The sequence below is a fragment of the Heptranchias perlo genome, chromosome 11 (genome assembly GCF_035084215.1).
Source record: "Heptranchias perlo isolate sHepPer1 chromosome 11, sHepPer1.hap1, whole genome shotgun sequence".
Classification (NCBI taxonomy): Eukaryota; Metazoa; Chordata; class Chondrichthyes; order Hexanchiformes; family Hexanchidae; genus Heptranchias; species Heptranchias perlo.
Genome location: NC_090335.1, coordinates 15,741,801 through 15,761,978, shown reverse-complemented (window position 1 = coordinate 15,761,978; position 20,178 = coordinate 15,741,801). Strand labels below are relative to the sequence as shown.

The following is a 20,178-nucleotide window of genomic DNA, read 5'->3' as shown; positions in this document are numbered from 1 at the left end:
TCCAGGCAAGTGGAGAGTATTCCATCACACTCCTGACTTCTGCCTTGTAGATGGTGGAAAGGCTTTGGGGAGTCAGGAGGTGAGTCACTCGCTGCAGAATACCCAGCCTCTGACCTGCTCTTGTGGCCACAGTATTTGTGTGGCTGGTCCAGTTAAGTTTCTGGACAATGGTGACCCCCAGGATGTTGATGATGGGGGATTCGGCGATGGTAATGCCGTTGAATGTCAAGGGGAGGTGGTTAGACTCTCTCTTGTTGGAGATGGTCATTGCCTGGTGCGAATGTTACTTGCCACTTATCAGCCCAAGTCTGGATGTTGACCAGGTCTTGCTGCATGCGGGCACGGACTGCTTCATTATTTGAGGGGTTGCGAATGGAATTGAACACTGTGCAATCATCAGCCAACATCCCCATTTCTGACCTTATGATGGAGGGAAGGTCATTGATGAAGCAGCTGAAGATGGTTGGGCCGAGGACACTGCCCTGAGGAACTGCTGCAGCAATGTCCTGGAGCTGAGATGACTGGCCTCCAACAACCACTAACATCTTCCTTTGTCCTAGGTATGGCTCCAGCCACTGGAGAGTTTTCCCCCCGATTCCCATTGACTTCAATTTACTAGGGTTCCTTGGTGCCACACTCTGTCAAATGCTGTCGTGATGTCAAGGGCAGTCACTCTCGCCTCACCTCTGGAATTCAGCTCTTTTGTCCATGTTTGGACCAAGGCTGTAACGAGGTCTGGAGCCGAGTGGCCCTGATGGAACCCAAACTGAGCATCGTTAAGCAGGTTATTGGTGAGTAAGTGCCGCTTGATAGCACTGTCGACGACACCTTCCATCACTTTGCTGATGATTGAGAGTGGACTGATGGGGCGGTAATTGGCCGGATTGGATTTGTCCTGCTTTTTGTGGACAGGACATACCTGGGCAATTGTCCACATTGTCGGGTAGATGCCAGTGTTGTAGCTGTACTGGAACAGTTTGGCTAGAGGCGCGGCTAGTTCTGGAGCACTAGTCTTCAGCACTACAGCCGGGATGATGTCGGGGCCCATAGCCATTGCTGTATCCAGTGCACTCAGCCGTTTCTTGATATCACGTGGAGTGAATCGAATTGGCTGAAGACTGGCTTCTGTGATGGTGGGGCTATCAGGAGGAGGCCAAGATGGATCATCCACTCGGCACTTCTGGCTGAAGATGGTTGCAAACGCTTCAGCCTTGTCTTTTGCACTCACGTGCTGGACTCTGCCATCATTGGGGATAGCGATGTTTACAGAGCCTCACCTCCCGTTAGTTGTTTAATTGTCCACCACCATTCACGACTAGATGTGGCAGGACTGCAGAGCTTTGATCTGATCCGTTGGTTGTGGAATCGCTAAGCTCTGTCTATAGCATGTTGCTTCCGCTGTTTAGCATGCATGTAGTCCTGTGTTGTAGCTTCACCAGGTTGGCACCTCATTTTTAGGTACGCCTGGTGCTGCTCCTGGCATGCTCTTCTACACTCCTCATTGAACCTTGGCTGGTCCCCTGGCTCATTGGTAGAGTGAGGAGTATGCTGAGCCATGAGGATACAGATTGTGCTGGAATACAATTCTGCTGCTGCTGATGGCCACAGCGGCTCATGGATGCCCAGTTTTGAGCTGTTAGATCTGTTCTGAATCTATCCCATTTAGCACGGTGATAGTGTCACACAACACGTTGGATGGTGTCCTCAGTGCAAAGACGGGACTTCGTCTCCACAAGGTCTGTGCGGTGGTCACTCCTATCAATACTGTCATGGACAGATGCATCTGCGACAGGTAGATTGGTGAGGATGAGGTCAAGTAGGTTTTTCCCTCGTGTTGGTTCGCTCACCACTTGCCGCAGGCCCAGTTTGGCCGCTATGTCCTTCAGGATTCGGCCAGCTCGGTCAGTAGTGGTGCTACCGTACTACTTTTGGTGATGGACATTGAAGTCCCCCACCCAGAGTACATTCTGTGCCCTTGCTACCCTCAGTGCTTCCCCCAAGTGGTGCTCAACATGGAGGAAGACTGATTCATCAGCTGAGGGAGGGCGGTAGATGGTAATCAGCAGGAGGTTTCCTTCCCCACGTCTGACCTGATGCCATGAGATTTCATGGGGTCCAGAGTCAATGTTGAAGACTCCCAGGGCCGCTCCCTCCTGACTGTATATCACTGTACCGCCACCTCTGGTCGGTCTGTCCTGCCGGTGGGACAGGACATAGCCAGGGATGGTGATGGAAGAGTCTGGGATGTTGGCTGAAAGGTATGATTCTGTGAGTATGGCTCTGTCAGGCTGTTGCTTGACTAGTCTGTGGGACAGCTCTCCCGATTTTGGCACAAGTCCCCAGATGTTAGTGAGGAGGACTTTGCAGGGTCGACTGGGCTTGGTTTGCCTTTGTCGTGTCTGGTGCCTAGTGGTCCGATGCCGGGTGGTCCGTCCGGTTTTATTCTTATAATGATTTTTTTAGCGAGATTGTACAGTGAAGGCTGCTGTTCACATCCAAACACATTCTGAAAAATTTTGACTCAGAAGGAGCAAAGTAAATGCTTGTGGGACTCTGGCCTTTATGGAGAATGCATGGATAGAAGTTGTAAGCTTGGTGATCTTGAGTTCTTCAACAATTGTTGCAGAGTGGGCAAGAAAGAATTCTGCTCTATTCATTAATGGGTTGAACCAAAAGGTGATGTACATACAAATTTGCATTTTTTCATTTTGGCTATGGTTCAGGATCAATCATTGGCATTGATTAGCAAAGGGATCAGTAAAATGACATTTTTCTGACATCCTACCCCTTCAAACCAAAATATCAGGTTTGAATTGCTGATTTTCAATGGACCCACGTGCAGCTATGTTGTCTCATCCATGAGGCACAGGGATTCCCACTGTGCACACAGGTAAATGCTGTTTCAGTCACTTGGTTGTTGCTGCTGCCACTGCATTTTGAAGTCTGTCGTAGTACTGAATGTCATCCTATTGTTTGGGTCAATGCCGCACAGTTTCAAGCTGTACTTCGCTGCATCCTTAAAATGTTTCTTTTGCCTACCATGCAAACACTTATCCTGTTTGAGCGCACTGTACAGCACATACTAGTAAATTCTGTCACCAACCTATGAATACGTCCTTCCCAGTGGAGTCGTATTTTTGTTAGCATCGTCTTGACGTTGTTTGATTTTCTACATTATGGCCCTTTGATAATGTGGTCCTGCCATTTGAGGTACACCATTTGAGGAGAAACTTGAACTCGATGGTGGTAGTACAGCCAGGGTTCACAACATTGGGAATCCAGATATAATAAACTTTGAGTATTAGTTTCAGTGTGAAAACTGGTACCGTCCTAACCGACTTACTCTTAGCCTGCCAAAGGAGCAATTCATGTTTCTGATGCAAGTGTGTACACCTCTTAATCAGCAAGAGCAGTGTTTGACAACACACTTGAGAGTTAGGTGAAGTCCATTACAGTATTGAGTTCAGTTTCTTCTCTGTTAGTGGACAAAAAGATATACTGTTGACTGCGTGCAGGTTTGTATGTCACTTCTTATTTTCTTCAGGTTGATAGTAAGCCCATAATTCTTCATGACTGTTACAAATAAGTCCATGATCGGCTGTAGGTCTTGGCATTGTGCTTTAAGTGCACGGTTATCAGCAAACAGTACTTCACTGACCTACAGTCTGCTCAAGTTCAAGAGCTTGCCAACTACACAAAACCTGATTCGTACGCCTGCATTCAGATCCTTCTTGACATCATCAATCACTGAGACCAAAGACGCTTTGTGCAAGGACAAAGCCATGCTTGACCCCACTGGAGATGTTAAACGGTTTGGAATGGGTACAGTGTACACACTGCCCACTGTATAATGTAGTTGACAAACAATGCAAACATACATGTTTCCAGGCATCCTAACTTTAGAGAGCAGTTTCTATTTTTCCAGGACTGTTCCATGTGCTTTCGTCAGCTCTGTAAAGTATGAGGACCTGGCCACGTTCTTTTTTTCTTGCGTTTTTGGAAGTACATTGATGCGTTGGTGAGGAGGCAATTAATTATTGAACACCCCAGCATGGCTAGCACACGGACAAGACAGAGATGCCCCAGTAGTTAACAGACTCCCCATATGTTTGTATATTGCAACATCTTTAAATCCTGAAGGACTGCACATCTTTCCAAATTAACCAAAGGAGTGAATGGAGTCACGGAATAGGAAATGTATCTGTCGACTACCGCTGGTATCCCAGTAGGGCCAGGAGCTTTGCTGTTCTTCATTTTCATTGGGTTGCTAGTTTCTTCCAGTGTGGGAGGCTCATCCATGTTTATACGGCTTGGTCACTGTATCACCTTATCTACAATTTCATTAGTGATGTTGGATGGCCAATTCAGTAAAGCATCAAAATGCTCACCAACAAATCAAGGCACACGCTGACTTGATTCATCTCCACATTTACAAGGTGCAGCATATGGACAAATGCAGTAACTGAGAGACTGGGCTGATCTACATTTGGATTGGAGTCCCTATGAACAATGGATGTTGGGATTTTACTTGCTTGAGAAGGAATCCTAGCTTCTTCATGGAGCACCTTTCGAACAGTTGAAACAGAGGAATCCTTCGTATCAGTTCACCTCAACCCTGAGCCTGACTATTTCAGGTGTCATGTCTACATAGTGTGGAATGTTCCCCGGTAGTTGGGTCAGAAATAAATTGAGAAGGTGACCAACAGTAAGTGCTGTTCTAGCACTTTATATCAGATGTCATTGTAGATACAAGCCAGTAAACTTCATGCAAGTTATCAAGTGACCATCAACAAATTATATGGAAATAATTAGTTTTTATACAGAGGAATAAAAAGATAAACATGAAACATCTGGAACAAAGCAGCCACATCTTTTCAAATACTTTAAATTTATAGACCACACATACACTGGGTATTAAAATTTGCAGAGAACACAAAAATAGGGAACATGGTTAACTGTGAAGTAACATCAGGAAGACAAAGATAGGCTAGCAGCTTGCGCAGATAGATGCCAGATAAAGTTAGTGGAGAGAAACGTGGAGTGATATATTTTGGGACAAAGAATAAGGAGGGGACATACACACTAAATGGTAAAACATAAAAGTAGAAGAGCAGAGAGACTTTGGGGAAAAGTTGGAGGACAAATTTAAAATCATTAAATTTTAATGATTTTAAAATAAAACATATGGGATCTTAGGCTTTACAAATAGGGGCATTGAGTATAAAAGCAAAGAGGTAATGCTAAACCTACACAAATAATTAATTAGGCAGCAATTAGAATACGGTGTCTAGTTTTGGGTGCTTTACTTTAGGAAGATGGCAAGGCCTTGGTAACAGTGCAGCAGAGATTACCTACGGATGAGAGGCTTTAGTTATGAGGACTCTATAAACTAGGCTCTTTTCATTAGAACAAAGAAGGTTAAGAGATGTGATTGAGGCCCTCAAGATTGAGGAGTTTTGATAAGGCAAATCAGGCAAAATTATTTCCACTAGTCAATGAGTAGGTAACTAAAATATAAATTTAAGATTGCCACCAAAAGAACAAGGGATAAGTTAGGAATTTTTTTTAATGCAGAGGGTTGACAAGACACAGAATACTGCCACCAGAAACAGCGATTATTAAAAGGGAATTGGATAGAAAGAAAAAATTAAATGGTCATGGGGAAAGGGCAGTGGAATGGGAGTAAGTAGATAGATAGCACCCTTCTGTGTGGCAAAAGTCTATGATTCTCGGATTATAAAAGTATCTTTCACTTACTTGCTCCTTTTTGCCACTAATTGTCAAGTTACTGATTGCCCAAGCAGCTTCTTTTTGAGTTCCAAAATCGCCCTACAACCAAAAGAAGAATGCAGCTCAACTGTCATTTCAACGCATCAGGAATGCAGCTTCAGTAACTATTTCACACTAAAAAGAGTTCTCAACTTGCCAAATAGACTGCAGACTTGATTGAAGCATTCATTTTTTAAAAAATGCTTCAACAAGAAAGAAGGCAGAAGGGCAAGAGGGAGATGAAAATGCTCTGCTTAGATTGTGAACATGGTGTACGACAAGGGGAGGTGGGCTGAGCAGCTTTTCCTTCTCCCATCTTCTTAGGTTCTTCAATTAGACTGACAGTAAAATACAGATCTAAATCAAACAGGTCGTATGAACGGTGAAACAGTTCCCACCTCCACCCAATAAATTCATGTTAAGTATGCAGTGTAACAATTTTATAAATTGTACATATGTGAAACATTTTCTTTGAGATGTTTATGCATCTTCTCCCACCATTTTAGTTGCAAGTCCCAAAATGTTTGGATTGCATTTCCCCAGGAATCAGACGTATCCAGGCATATTTGAGTTCCAGCAATTAGGACCCGCTGGAGACCCTGCAATGGGGCAGTAAGATGATCAGCCAAACACTTGCATGTGGTACCAGCTGTAAGCAAGACTCTAAATACTCAATCTGGATTGTTCTCTAAGGTGAGCTGTGTTTCTTAGGAGCACAGGTCACAATAATTAGACCCTTCCATAACTCCTTTGCTTTGCTAGAATAATTAAATGTTATTTTCACTTTAAACAATATTCTCGTTTGAGATGATTTCAAGCTGTGCAAGGAGGTCTGGGCTTCATACTGATTTGGTTTCATTTTTTGCTTACCTTAGCCAGTTGATGAATAATCATGGGAATCAAACCAGCATCTATTACAGCTTGAACCTGCAGCTGGTTTCCTGCTGTAATGTTGGAGAGGAACCACACTGCTTCCTGCAGAAAACAATTCATGCAAAGCATCAACTATGGATTCTGGCCACCAGTGAACATTTTCTTGCAGGTTATGCACAATAGCAAGACATGATTAAAAAGGCTTCCAGGGTTAGCTCTTTAAAGCACAATTGGCTCTAATCCCACCTGCTCCCAACAAGTGTTCCAGACATGTAATACTGCACGGAATCAAAAGGAGACAGACTGAGGTAGGTCTAAGTTGGTGAGAAAGACACTGAAGTCTTATCTGTTAGATGGGCAAAAACAACAATGACTGGACTTGTACAAGCTGAACCCAATGGCTCCATTAACCATAAACATGCATATACTTCAGAAGCAGCTATGTCGTCTCCTTAATTTTTGTAGTCATTCACACATACGTAGATTTTGAAAATTTATTTCTTATCCAACCTTTAAAACCTATAATGTGCCTCCCACTCTAGTTCATAACTCTCATGGCAAGCTCATGTCATATAATCACTTGTTTAAGTAATCGACTGTGGAATCACATGAGAACTTTATGATGTCGTTACCACCCTCACCTTTTGAGAAAAAATCTTGACGTTATTGGGTCGAACTATTCAGAGATAAGGCAGTGAGGCCCCACCACCATTTTAAAAATATTTACAGTTTTCGTAGTATTGCACCCAATGGAAGAGGAAAAAAAACGATCTCAGACCCGCAGTTCTTTAAAATTATAATCTACGGCATCAGATTCTGGAGACTGATAAAATGTTTTAAAAGACCAGATACAAATACAAGAATTGCATGGATTTGCAGTCAGAGTCTGTGGGTGGGTCTTTGATAGTCTCTGTGTAACGTCCAGCACAAAGTTAAAAAATCCCATTAGTGGAAAAAAATAAGACATCCAATTAAAATTCTCGTGTAATAAATGCACTGTGGCTAGCACTCCTCTGAACTCTCCTCCCTTGTTCTTTCTAAACTCCAAATATGCCATTCTACATGCTCTTTCTCCTCCCTACATCCTCACTGTGATGAAATCAAGACTTGTTGCACAGTCTCCGACTCCAACTCATCCTTTCCTAGGAACTCAAAACTGTGGAACTCCTGGCCATGTTTGATCATTTACTCCACCAACTTTTAGGCTTTTAAAACCTAAGCTCAGCGCACTCAATTTTCCTCATCTCTCCAACTTTTTTCAACCCTGCTGGTACCCTGATCATGGGCTTTGACCCTTCACCTCTCAACAGAAAAAAGGTCAAAAAGCTAAACCAAAAGCATGCCATTTAGCCTGTACAAATGAGTTTACTCCTTGCTGCACATGTGGGAAATGGAGTCAAGTGTGGGTACACAATGCAAACCAAAATGTTCATACGTCTCACTGAAAGTGATTTATTTCTGGACACAAAATCCCAACTACTTACTACTCAGATCTATTAGAAGGGCTGAGTACAGTTGCAAATAAGACAGTAAAGCACGAGAATCATTGAATGGTTACAGCGCAGGAGGCCATTTGGCCCATTGAGCCCATGCCGGTTCTTTGTAAGAGCAATCCTATTAGTCCCATTCTCCCACTGTTTCCCATTGCCCTGCAAATTTTTTCCCTTCAAGTATTTATGCAATTCCTTTTTGAAAGCCACGATTGAATCTGCTTCCACCACCCTTTCAGGAAGCGCATTCCAGATCATAACTACTTACTGTGTAAAGAAGTTTTTCTTTACGTCGTCTTTGGTTCTTTTGCCAATCACCTTAATTCTGTGCCCTTTGGTTCTCGACTCCTCTGCCAATGGGAACAGTTTCTCTTTATTTACTTTATCTAAACCCTTCATGATTTTGAACACTTTTATCAAATCACCTCTCAACCTTCTCTGCTCTCAGGAGAACAATCCCAGCTTCTCCAGTCTATCCTTGTAACTGTAGTCTCTCAGCCCTGGAACCAGTCTAGTAAATCTTTTCTGCACCCTCTCTAAGGCCTTCACATCCTTCCTAAAGTACGGTACCCAGAACTGGACACAATACTCCAGTTGTGGCCGAACCAGTGTTTTATAAAGGTTTATCATAAGGCAGAAGGTGCATCAAAACCCCTGACCAACAGGAAGATTCTGAGTGGCTAAATGGAAAAACAGAGGATGGTCCAAATATCCATCTGTGGAACAAGCTCAGCTCAGCTTCTGGCTGCACTGATCCTGGTAGTTTTTTTGTTTCTTTAAAAATAACTAACTTCTAATACTTTTCATATAACCACTACCAGTAAGTATTGTATAATATGAAATAACCTGTTTCTGTGCTGTAAATTCTACGTAATTCTATGTATAATGCAAGGCCTGTGAAGTGTATATAAATGTTCTTGGCTTTTAATCAATTGCTTTTTAAGCAGAATACTCTTTCATAGTTCAAATGTTGGCAAAGTTTTGCTTTTCTTGTCAAGTTCTTCAGTTTACATATAGCACTTTGTGAATTTAGCACAATCCTATTGTTCTTGCATCTCCACAGATGAACAGCCACATCTTCAGGGTAGGTGTCGGCTGTGGCTCAATGGTAGCACTCTCACCTCTGAGTCAGAAGGTTGTGGATTTAAGTCCCATTCCAGAGACTTGAGCACAAAAACCAGGCTGACATCCTAGTGCAGTACTGAGGGAGTGCTGCACTGTCAGAGGTGCCGTCTTTCGGATGAGACGTGGAACTAAAATATTCCATGGGCCTATTCCAAGAGCAGGGGATTTAGCCCCAGTGTCCTGGCCAATATTTATCCCTCAACCAACATCATTTAAAAAAAACCAGGTTATCTGGTTTACATCATTGCTGTTTGTGGGATGTGCGCAATTTGGCTGCCGTGCTTTGTACATTACAACAGTGACTACACTTCAAGTATACTTCATTGCCTGTAAAGTGCTTTGGGACATCCTGAGGTTGTGAAAGGCACTTATATAAATGCAAGCTCTTTCTGCTTAAGTACAGCAGTGCAAATACTAGATGTACAAAGTTCATTATGAATGACAAACACCTGGGTGTATAATCTAGTGCTGGAAGGTTTCTCTTAATTGGAGGCATCCTCCAAGAGCTACAGGTAAGGTGGGGGGGGGGGGGGTGGAGGGAATTCATCTGTCGCTGTCCACAGCTAATGTTTTTCATTTCCCCCATCACAGAGCTACAGCACACAGAAGGGGGAATGTGTAAGCCCAACATGACGGGGTTGGATACACTCGTATCCAAGTGACTTTGCAACACATGGAAACGACGACATTGCAAACCCTTTTGCAGCATCGTAGAGAATCACAGAATGAACCCAGCAGTCAATACAGATCACTGACCCAATGCCTCCAGCAGTGCTCCTTTCTACTGCACTAGTACTGCGTACAGAGTATTGTGTACAGTTCTGGTGCCCTTATTTAAGGAAGGACATACTTGCATTGGAGGCAGTTCAGAGAAGGTTCACTAGGTTGATTCCGGGTATGGAAGGTTTGTCTTATGAGGAAAGATTGAACAGGTTGGGTCTATATTCATTGGAGTTTAGAGGAATGAGAGGAGATCTTATTGAAACATACAAGATTCTGAGGGGACTCGATAGGGTAGATGCTGAGAGGATGTTACCCCTCATCGGGGAATCTAAAACTAGGGGACATTGTCTCAGAATAAGGGGTCGCCCGTTTAAGACAGAAATGAGGAGGAATTTCTTCTCCCAGAGGGTCGTGAATCTTTGGAATTCTTTACCCCAAAAAGCTTTGGAGGCTGAGTCATTGAATACATTCAAGGTTGAGTTTGACAAATCTTTGATCAGCAAGGGAGTCAAAGGATATGGGGAAAAGGCGGGAAAGTGGAGTTGAGGTAAAAATCAGATCAGCCATGATCTCAATGAATGGCAGAGCAGGCTCGAGGGGCCGAATGGCCTACTCCTGCTCCTATCTCTTATGGTCTTATGGACTAGGATGCCACCCCAAGACTTCTGTGAAGTTAACTGTGGGACATTTTGATGGGTAAATATAGGGCATCATCCAGTGGCACTGTGGCTAATATACCACTCCAACCTTAGAGTGACCCCAAGGAGGTTATGTCCACTAAGCATTCCTCCCAAAGCTCTTCACGTAGTTTCGTGATCTGAAAATACAAGACAAAATTTGAATGAAGTTATATTGTACTGCTCGCCATCTCAACAATTCACTATTTTACATTTCTACTTGATAAATATCTCAAAATGATGTATCTGCAGTAGTGCACTATCATTTCATGCACTTTTGTTGCATACAGTTTTACCAGTTACACTCATTTACTTTATCAAAAGCTCAATTATCGAATGCATTAGTTTTACATACCATTACATTTTCCTTCTTTGTGGGAATATAGTCCTGTATTGTCCTTTTCTCTGTCTTGGTCTTAATGGATTTTCAGTCACATTCAGTATAAGGTGCACTCAAACCCAACTTGGGCAAGCAACCTCAGGCTTTAGATTTGGGGAGAGTGGAGGAAGAGATTATAAAGCCGCTAAGAGTCTTGATATATTTGCAGCAACAGAAAGGTAAAAGCAAACAGGCGCAGTATTATTAGATTTTTGGGGAAGTAAGAGGGTGATGGCGTATTAAACTAAATTTAAACAAGTCAACTATGTGGTGTGAACTATTAGAACAAAAAAATCCTTTCCCCACATTTCCCCCAAAAAGAAAGCCAGCAAAATCTGCAAGAACCCTTTGTCATAATTCTCAGATTCTTCTGTGAGTTGACAGTGGCAACTATTGTGCGATCCACCAAAAGAGATTTAAATTGAAACTGGCTACGAATGCTAGATGAACAATGGGGAACAGCCCATTATAACTAAATTGCGCTGTCACAAGATTATTTGATGACATCAGCAGAGCCTCAAGTCAGGCTGACAAAACGCCAACTTTTTTACCTTGTTGATCTTCTCTTTAGGATGGGTCAGGAGATTGGGAAAGTGTGACAATACATCACAGTTAAGAACAACCTGCGTCTGTTCATCAGTACCTGTCACTATGTTGCCTACTGCTCTCAGTGCAGCTGTCTGTATGGAGGGGAGAAAAAAAAGTGAATTTCTATTCTTTTGCAAGTTTATTCAAAATACCAATTAAAATTACTAGTTTTATTTACTTTATTGTCACTATTTCCTCCACACCAGCAAGTGACTTAACATTTCCCAATGCAGACTAGCTAGGATAGTCATCAAGAAGCAAGGTGCTACTTTCTCTCCCTTCCATGCTGGGAAACTGACCTAGCACAGAGTCCTTGTACAAATACATTCATACAATCTGTAGAAGGAAAGGCACCATCATTGAGTGAGGTAGGAAGGGTTCTCCCCGCACCACCTCTGCGGGGTAAACCATACCCTACCTGGCAGGAGGCAAACCCATCCTGCTATTTCACACTCTATAAGCTACAATATATTAAGTCTCAAGCCAAAATGTGAAACCAGCATCTGCATAAAATATACATGATTCTATTCTTTACACTCTAGTGTAATGAAATCAAATCCAGCTGTATGTGTCAACTGAGAATACAGAAAATTCCACGAACAAAAAATGTTGAAATTAGTGTTTATTTTAACACCAAAAACCAAGGAAGGTGGTTTCAAAAGCTCCGCTACATACTTGCCTGGTATACCTACATTTCATGCATTAAATTTATGTCAACAATGTTTTTTTAAAAAACATAAAGTAAAGGCATTACTTTTCTTATCTCAAAAGCAATAAAGGGGATGTATTTATCCTATCAAACACAAAAACTCTGATCAGGAATGAAACAACAGTGCTCTACATTGTTTTATTTTGCACCCACTTGTATTCCAATTTTATCTTTATTAACAAAACAATAATGGAAGCCTTGGATTTCGGAAATTATAGGCCTTTTAGTCTAACGTCTGTTGTGGGGAAGTTACTAGAATCTATTATTAGGGACAGAGTGATGAGCACTTAAACAAACATGAACTGATCAGAGAGCCAGCATGGATTTGTAAAGAGTAAGTCATGTCTAAAATTTTTTGAGGCAATAACTAACGTGGTAGATATGGATGTTATTTATATGGATGTTATTTATATGGACTTCCAGAAGGCATTCGATAAGGTTGCACCATAAGAGACTGCTAACAAAAATGACAGCATGCGGAATTGGAGGCAACCTGTTGACATGGGTAGGGAATTGGTTAGGAGGTAGGAGACAGAGAGTATTGGATAATGGGCATGTACTCAAATTGACAGGATGTGATTAGTGGTATCCCCCAGGGATCTCTACTGGGCCTCAGCTTTTCACTATATTTATAAATGACTTTGATGAAGGAATAGAGAGCCATATAGTTAAGTTTGTTGACTACACCAAGTTGGGTGGCACAGTAAGTAGTGTAGATGGGAGCAGAAAGTTGCAATGGAACATTGATGGATTAAGTGAGTGGGCAAAACTGTGGCAGATGAAGTTCAATGTGGGGAAATGTGAGGTCATCCACTTTGGACCTAAGAAAGGTAGATCAGAGTATTTTCTAAATGGCGAGAAGCTCGGAATTGTGGAGGAGCGGAGAGATTTAGGGGTCCAGGTACAGAAATCACTAAAAGCTAGTGGACAGGTACAAAAAATAATTTAACAGGCTAATGGAATATTGGCCTTTATCTCAAAAGGCTGGAATACAAAAGGGTGCAAATTATGTTACAGCTGTACAGAGCCCTGGTTAGACCCCATCTAGGGTACTGCATTCAGTTCTGGGCACTGCACTTCAGGAAGGATATATTGATACCAGGGCTAAATTATGAGGACAGATTGCAAAGACTAGGCTTGTATTCCCTTGAGTATAGAATATTAAGGGGTGATTTATTGGGGTGATTAAGATGATTAAAAAAAGTTGATAGGGTAGAGAGAGAGAAACTATTTCCTCTGGCGGAGGAGTCCAGAATAAAATTAGAGCTCGGCCATTCAGGGGTTATGTCAGGGAGCACTTCTTCATACAAAGGGTGGTGGAAATCTGGAACTGTCTCCACCAAAAAGCTGTTAAAGCTGGGGGTCAATTGAAAATATCATAACTAAGATTCGTAAGATTTTTATCAGGTAAGGGTATTAAGGGTTACAGAACCACGGCAGGAAATGGAGCTAAAATACAGATGAGCCATGATCAGGCTTGAGGGGCTGAATGGTATACTCCTGTTCCTACGTTAGTGCAACCAAAACGCGGCTAAAATAAGCACTGAAAAATAACAAATATACTTGAAACTGTTTGACAAACATTAACCCTTGAATACTAACAATGAAGGCTTCAGTACAAAGGGAAGGAGAGTCAATAAAAACTATTTTTGGAATGTTAGTTCACACTAAAGGAGCAAAAAGAATTTCATTTGGAATATTTGTGGGCAAAGTCAAAATTTACACAAAACTGTGGCAGCTAAAGAAATGTCAAAGATTGTAAAAGTCTATCCAGTGAAATAAAAATCCAATCAATTTGAGATCTACACACAAATTGAGACCAAAAATGTTTTGAACAATGAGTTTGTTTTTCTCTTTTTCCATTTTCTGTTAGACGCCATAAAAAATTAAATATTTTCTCACCTGAACCTTGACCTCTTGATGACTTAGAAGTGGAACTAGGAATGGCACCACACCAGAGTCAATTACCATCTGTATTTGTTCATTACCTCCATCTGTCAGGTAAGACAAAGCCCAGACTGTGTCCACGAGAATCTTGAATATATATAAAAAACTAATAATTAGATGCCATCAAAACCACAAACGGCTAACACCTCTGATAGGAAAACTTAATTCAAATATGAACCTGTGACCTATCATTTTATCAAATATAAGACAGTCACCAATAAATCCAATAAAGAACTCCTTTACTCAGAGTGTGGTTAAAATGAGGAACTCGCTAAAGAAATGGAGCGGTTGAGGCGAATAGCATACATGCATTTAAGGGGAAGCTAGATAAGTATATGAGGGAGAAAGGAATAGAAGAATATGTTGATAGGGTTACATGAAGAGGGGTGGGAGGAGGCTGGTGTGGAGCATAAACACCGCACAGACCAGTTGGACCAAATGGTCTGTTTCTTGGCTATAAATACTGTGCAATCATTCTGTGGCACAACATGATGGAACAGCAATGGGCTACAACTGCAGATTGTTTCTACAAAAGGAACTACATGACAACAAAGATATCTTAGTGGCCTGCCACTTCCAAAGTTACGAAATTTACAAAAGTGTTGTTCTACCGCAAAAAAATGGCGTATGTCAAAGTAGGCAGTTCAGATGGCATTACCCCCTCAGGTACCAACATGAAGCAAAGGGGAGTTGGTCAATAGCAAGCTGAACAGCTGAAGTGCACCCAACAGCCTGGATAGGTAAAAGTGATTCCAACCATCATAGACCTTTCCCCAGTGAACCAACAGTTGTTTGCAACTTTGAAACAACTGTTCATGTGCAACTTTTTTTATATATAAAAAATCAGGCAACTTCCTGACAATATAAACGAGGGAGTTTTAACAGCACCAGGAGTAGCAATTGGTTTCGCAGCAAGAGCTGAGCTGAAAGGTCAGATAACACTCACTAACTATCTACATCCACGTATTTATTGAGTCAGTCATGCAGCAATAAGTTTGTAGCATGGTCCAAGACCTGGAAAAATTACACGTGCTGATGAAGGAAACTGTCAAATTTACACAGAAAAAAGAAGCACTGTGTAAAATAAGTTAACTCTTTTGATCCAATCTGCTTTAGAATGCATTGTAACATTGATTTACTTAACTTCTAACTACTCAAAAGTTATGTTAATCATAAAATCAGAAATATTACACTGTGCTTTATAGTTGGCCAAAAATCCTAAATTACAAGGAAATCTCCCTGCACCTGAAACACTGTTTATATTAAAATCAGCCAAATCTATCTGAGAATGATACTTCGGTCTCCAAAAGACTGCAAATTTTCCTTGACACGAGCCAGTATATTACTTACATTAATGTCCGTATGGTATATCAACACACACAATGCTGGTAGGATCTGTAAGAAAAAAAATAATGTATTGATGATTACATTTTCAGACCAAAAATTAAACAACACAAAGTAAACCTGATCATTAGCAGTAACAACTGGTACATATAACCAATTTAAGATTTCACACTCACCACTACAGCTGCACAAAATAGTTACAATCAGTATCCAAATGTAAGTTTTTCTTTCACCTTTTACACAGTTGGGCAGTTTTCACATGTAACACTGACATTTTTAGATAATAATGACAGTAAACATGGAAGGGGAAGATGTATGAAATAATGGATGCTGGGAGGAAGTTATGTGACTGTAATGCAATATGATCCAATGGCATCACACAACAACTTTCATTTAGATAGCGCCTTTAACGTAGAAAAATGTCCCAAGGCGTTTCACAGAGAAATAATCAGACAAAAATGGACACTTAGGCAAAGGAGATATTTGGAGGGGTAACCAAAAGCTCGGTGAAAGAAGTGGATCTTAACGGTGGAGAAGAGGGGGAGGGGTGGAGAGGCGGACAGATTTAGGGAGGGAATTCTACAGCATGGCTGGAGGCACAGCTACCTATGAGAATTTTAAATGAGGCGTTGGTGGACCGGTAGACAATGTAGGCCAGTGAGTACAGGGTTGATGGGTCAGCAGGACGATGTGGGGCAGGATACAGGCAGCAGTTTTGAACGAACTGAAATTTACAGAGCATGGAGGATGGGAGGCCAACTGGGAGAGTATTGGAATAGTTGAGTCTGGAGGTGACAAAGTCATGGATTAAAGTTTCAGCAACAGATGGGCTGAGGCAGGGGCGGGGTTGAGCGATATTACAGAGGTGGAAGTAGTCGGTCTATGTGATGGTGAGGACATGGAGTCAGGAGCTCAATTTGGGATTGAAGCTCACTTAGGGGAGAAACTAGAGAAAGACGCTGGATCAAGGAGGAGCCTGAAGGAGAGGTTTGGCTTGGTGAGCAAGGGGAAGGGTGGAAGCAGCAAAGGCATCCGATCGGATGGTCTGAATCTTAGTGACCAAAAAGTCCATGAGCTCCTCGCACTTGTTGTTAGAGCAGATAAACTGAGGTGTAAATTTCAACAGTTAACAAAGGCAATCAGATCAGACTGATTTACAACACACAGCGGCAATTTTCAGTGCAATACAACATATGGGGAAAATGTATCAAGTCAACAGGATCATCTGATCACGGTGGCTATTCCAGTCAGCTTGTGCTCAAAAGCACTGGATACATTTCTAAACTATAAATATGTATACAACTCAGTCTACAATTACAGTTGATTATCGCCTAGAGGATAGACCTAGTATATTGATATAATACAAATCACGGACCAATCATCATTGCTTATCTGCAACTGCACTCATTCAAGGGCAACTGGTATACAAGTGGTGTCACTGTGCCCCTGGAGCGCATCTTCCACCCTCCCCCGACCTCAATAGTCTGCCCTCATGAAGGCACTATTACATGTGGTATATGCTGTGGCACAATTGAATTAGCACCAGCAGCCCTCTGCGCCTCCTCTATGTGCCCATTCTTCACACAAGAGCTCAGGTAGCATGTCAGTAAGCTGTTTGATATTTTGGGGCAACACAGCCTAACCCAATGCCCACATACACCTATTTTCCAACGAGTAGTCACTAGTAACCAGGATTGAGAATCAGATAAGAATTTTCCTCTTCCTAAGGCATGGTCACCAAAACCAACTGAGGTGACCCTCTGCTGATACCAAACTCTCCAATGACCAGGGTTTGAACCTCAGTCCTTCTTGGTCTGTCAGGTCAGTACCACACAAGGTGTTAGCCTTGGCTCGGTGGTAGCATTCTCACCTCTGAGACAAAAGACTGTAGGTTTGAGCCCCACTCGAGACTCGAGCACATAATCCAGTGTGACACTTTGATGCAGTACTGAGGAAGGGCTGCACTGTCAGAGGGGCCGTAATTCCGATGAGACGTTAAACCAGGGCCCCGCTTCCCCTCTTAGGTGAACAAAAATTACCCCATGGCTCTTTTCAAAGATCAGGGGAGATCCCCCAGTGCCCTGAACAACATTTATCCAGTAACCAACACCAATCAAAAACATTATCTGGTAACATATCTCATTGCTGTTTCTGGGACCTTGCTCTGCACAAATTGGCTACTGCATTTCCTATACTTTGAAAGTACTTAATTGGTTGTAAAGCATTTTGGGACGTCCTATGGTCATGAAAGACGCTATATAAATGAAAGTTTTCTTACTTTCTTTTACTACTTTGAATCAGTGGCCTCTTGTCCTACTCCCAATTTAATTTAAAATAATTCCCCAGGTTTACCATTTCAATGCATGTTACCACTTATATCACAGGGCTTCTTTCACGGAATAAAGCATTATTTCTGGCCTAATGAAGATATACAAGGGTAAACAACTCTACACCACTGAACAGAAGAGGACCAACAACTGATACTAATTGTTCCAAAAAAACTGAATACATTTCCCATGTTTAGTGAAGATTCCGAGCTGCATGGAACATTAAGAATCCATTATATTCACCATCGTTGAATTGATGTGCGCCCTTGTTAAACAGGTGTACACATTTGGGTGTGATTACAAGAAGAGAGAAATTTGCCGTACACCAATTTTCTGCACTAGGCCAACCTCAATATTCCTCTTCATGGGCAAACAACTTTAATCGTACACATCCCCCATAACTAAGAGGTTTTTATCACATCTGCAAATTCATCACCTATACAGACCTATTATAATGAAATTTCATTATGGGCCAGAATTTGCTGTCAAAATAACAGCAAGACTAATGGCGCTCGCGTTATTTATGGGTAAATGGTACAGCAACTTCAGGCGAGGAATGGATATGTGGTTAAATGTGAATATCCAAAAGATGCTGCCTGAGTTGTGCCGCTCCACTGTTAGCTTCGCAAAAACAGCATCTCGCCCTTAGCCTCCCCCCACCACTTTTTTTTTTAGGAACTTGCTGTAGTTTTCTATTAAACTCGCCACAGAAAGTTAAGTCCTGTCATTACAAGCCTAAGTATCCTTTTAATAACGTGATAAGTGTTAATGACTGCCAATTAACTTCTCTGGCACCGAAAATTAACTATTACAAATGTGGAGTCTCATTCCTTCAGGTTTTGAATTTTTGGGGGAGATTTTAAATATGTCAAATCTTTCTTTCCCTGTCCTTATTTCTCTTTCTGTACCTGATTTGACAATGAATTTACCCTCCTTCTCTGTCCTTCCTGTGATTATTTCCCAATCCTTACATCTCATTGGTTAAGGAGATACCCCTGTTGCTTGCCCTGTTCACTCAGGTCCCAGATGCCGTTTCCCTCGCTGCGCCGTTATCAGCTTGCACTTTCAGCAACTTCGGGGGAAAAATTATTTTGAACTGAAGGGTGCAGGGGCAGATGCCATTAGAGGCCCTGCTACAGCAAATTCTGGCCCACTGAATTCAAGGCACTACGAAAAAAAATTCAAGTTTAACCAGTCGATTTAAAAATATATCTGATCCAGCCAAAAGCATAAGGTACTTTCACTCATAATAACCAAAGAGACAAAGTTAGTCCAATCTCTTTACCTCCTGAACAGTTTCCATTGGTGGTGGTGGATCCTTATTCCTGCAGAGGTTAACTATGACCCATGTGACGTTACGGAGGAAAGTGATGGGGATGGAGGGATTGATGAAGGACAGAAGAGGTTTGACAACTCCCAGTGAGATGACGTAGTCTCTACACCGAGGACCATCACCTAAAGAAGTGAAAATGAAAGTGTTTGCATTAAATGAGAACCTGGAAAGTTTTATGAAAGGAGCAATGTTGTGGTGTTGCATTCACAACTGTTTGATGAAAATGTTGATGCACCAACTCATCAAAACAGTTAAAAGCAAAAATACATGACATTTTGGTGGCATGTTTTAATCATCGAGCTCAGGTAGTCAATACTAGAATCATACAGCACAGAAGGAGGCCATTCAGCCCATTGTGCCTGTGCTGGCTCTTTGAAAGAGCTATTCAATTAGGCCCACTCCCCTGCTCTTTCCCTTTGGCCCTGCAAATTTTTCCTTTTTAAGTATACAACCAATTCCCTTTTGATAGTTACTATTGAATTTTCTTCCTCCACCCTTTCAGGCAGTGCATTCCAGATCATAATAACTTGCTGTGTAAAAAAAATTCTCCTCATTTCACCTCTGTTTCTTTTGTCAATTATCTTAACTGTGTCGTCTGGTTAACCACCCTCCTGACAGTCGAAACAGTTTCTACTGATTTACTCCAACAAAACCCTTCATAATTTGAACACCTCAATTAAATCGTCCCTTAACCTTCTCTGCTCCGAGGAGAACAATCCTAGCCTTTCTAGTCTCTCCACATAACTGAAGTCCCTCATCCCTAGTATCATTCTAGCAAAGCATCCTCTCTGAGGCCTTGACATCCTTCCTAAAGTGTGGTACCCAAAATTGGACACAATATTCCAGCTGAGGCCTAACCAGTGATTTTTAATGGTTTAGCATAACTTCCTTGTT

The 20,178-nt window shown here is 41.9% G+C and overlaps 1 protein-coding gene across 1 annotated transcript in view; it reads right to left on the bottom strand.

Annotated features, from left to right (window-relative positions):
- The window catches only part of kpna3 (karyopherin alpha 3 (importin alpha 4)), an 82,204-nt gene that overhangs the window by 15,353 nt on the left and 46,673 nt on the right, over positions 1–20,178 (bottom strand). The window contains exons 9-14 of the mRNA XM_067992602.1: positions 19,237–19,406; positions 15,631–15,675; positions 14,236–14,367; positions 11,588–11,716; positions 6,640–6,744; positions 5,758–5,829 (exon numbers count right to left, since the gene is read on the bottom strand). Of these exons, the coding sequence (XP_067848703.1) occupies positions 5,758–5,829; positions 6,640–6,744; positions 11,588–11,716; positions 14,236–14,367; positions 15,631–15,675; positions 19,237–19,406 (653 nt within the window). The remainder of the gene's footprint in view (positions 1–5,757; positions 5,830–6,639; positions 6,745–11,587; positions 11,717–14,235; positions 14,368–15,630; positions 15,676–19,236; positions 19,407–20,178) is intronic.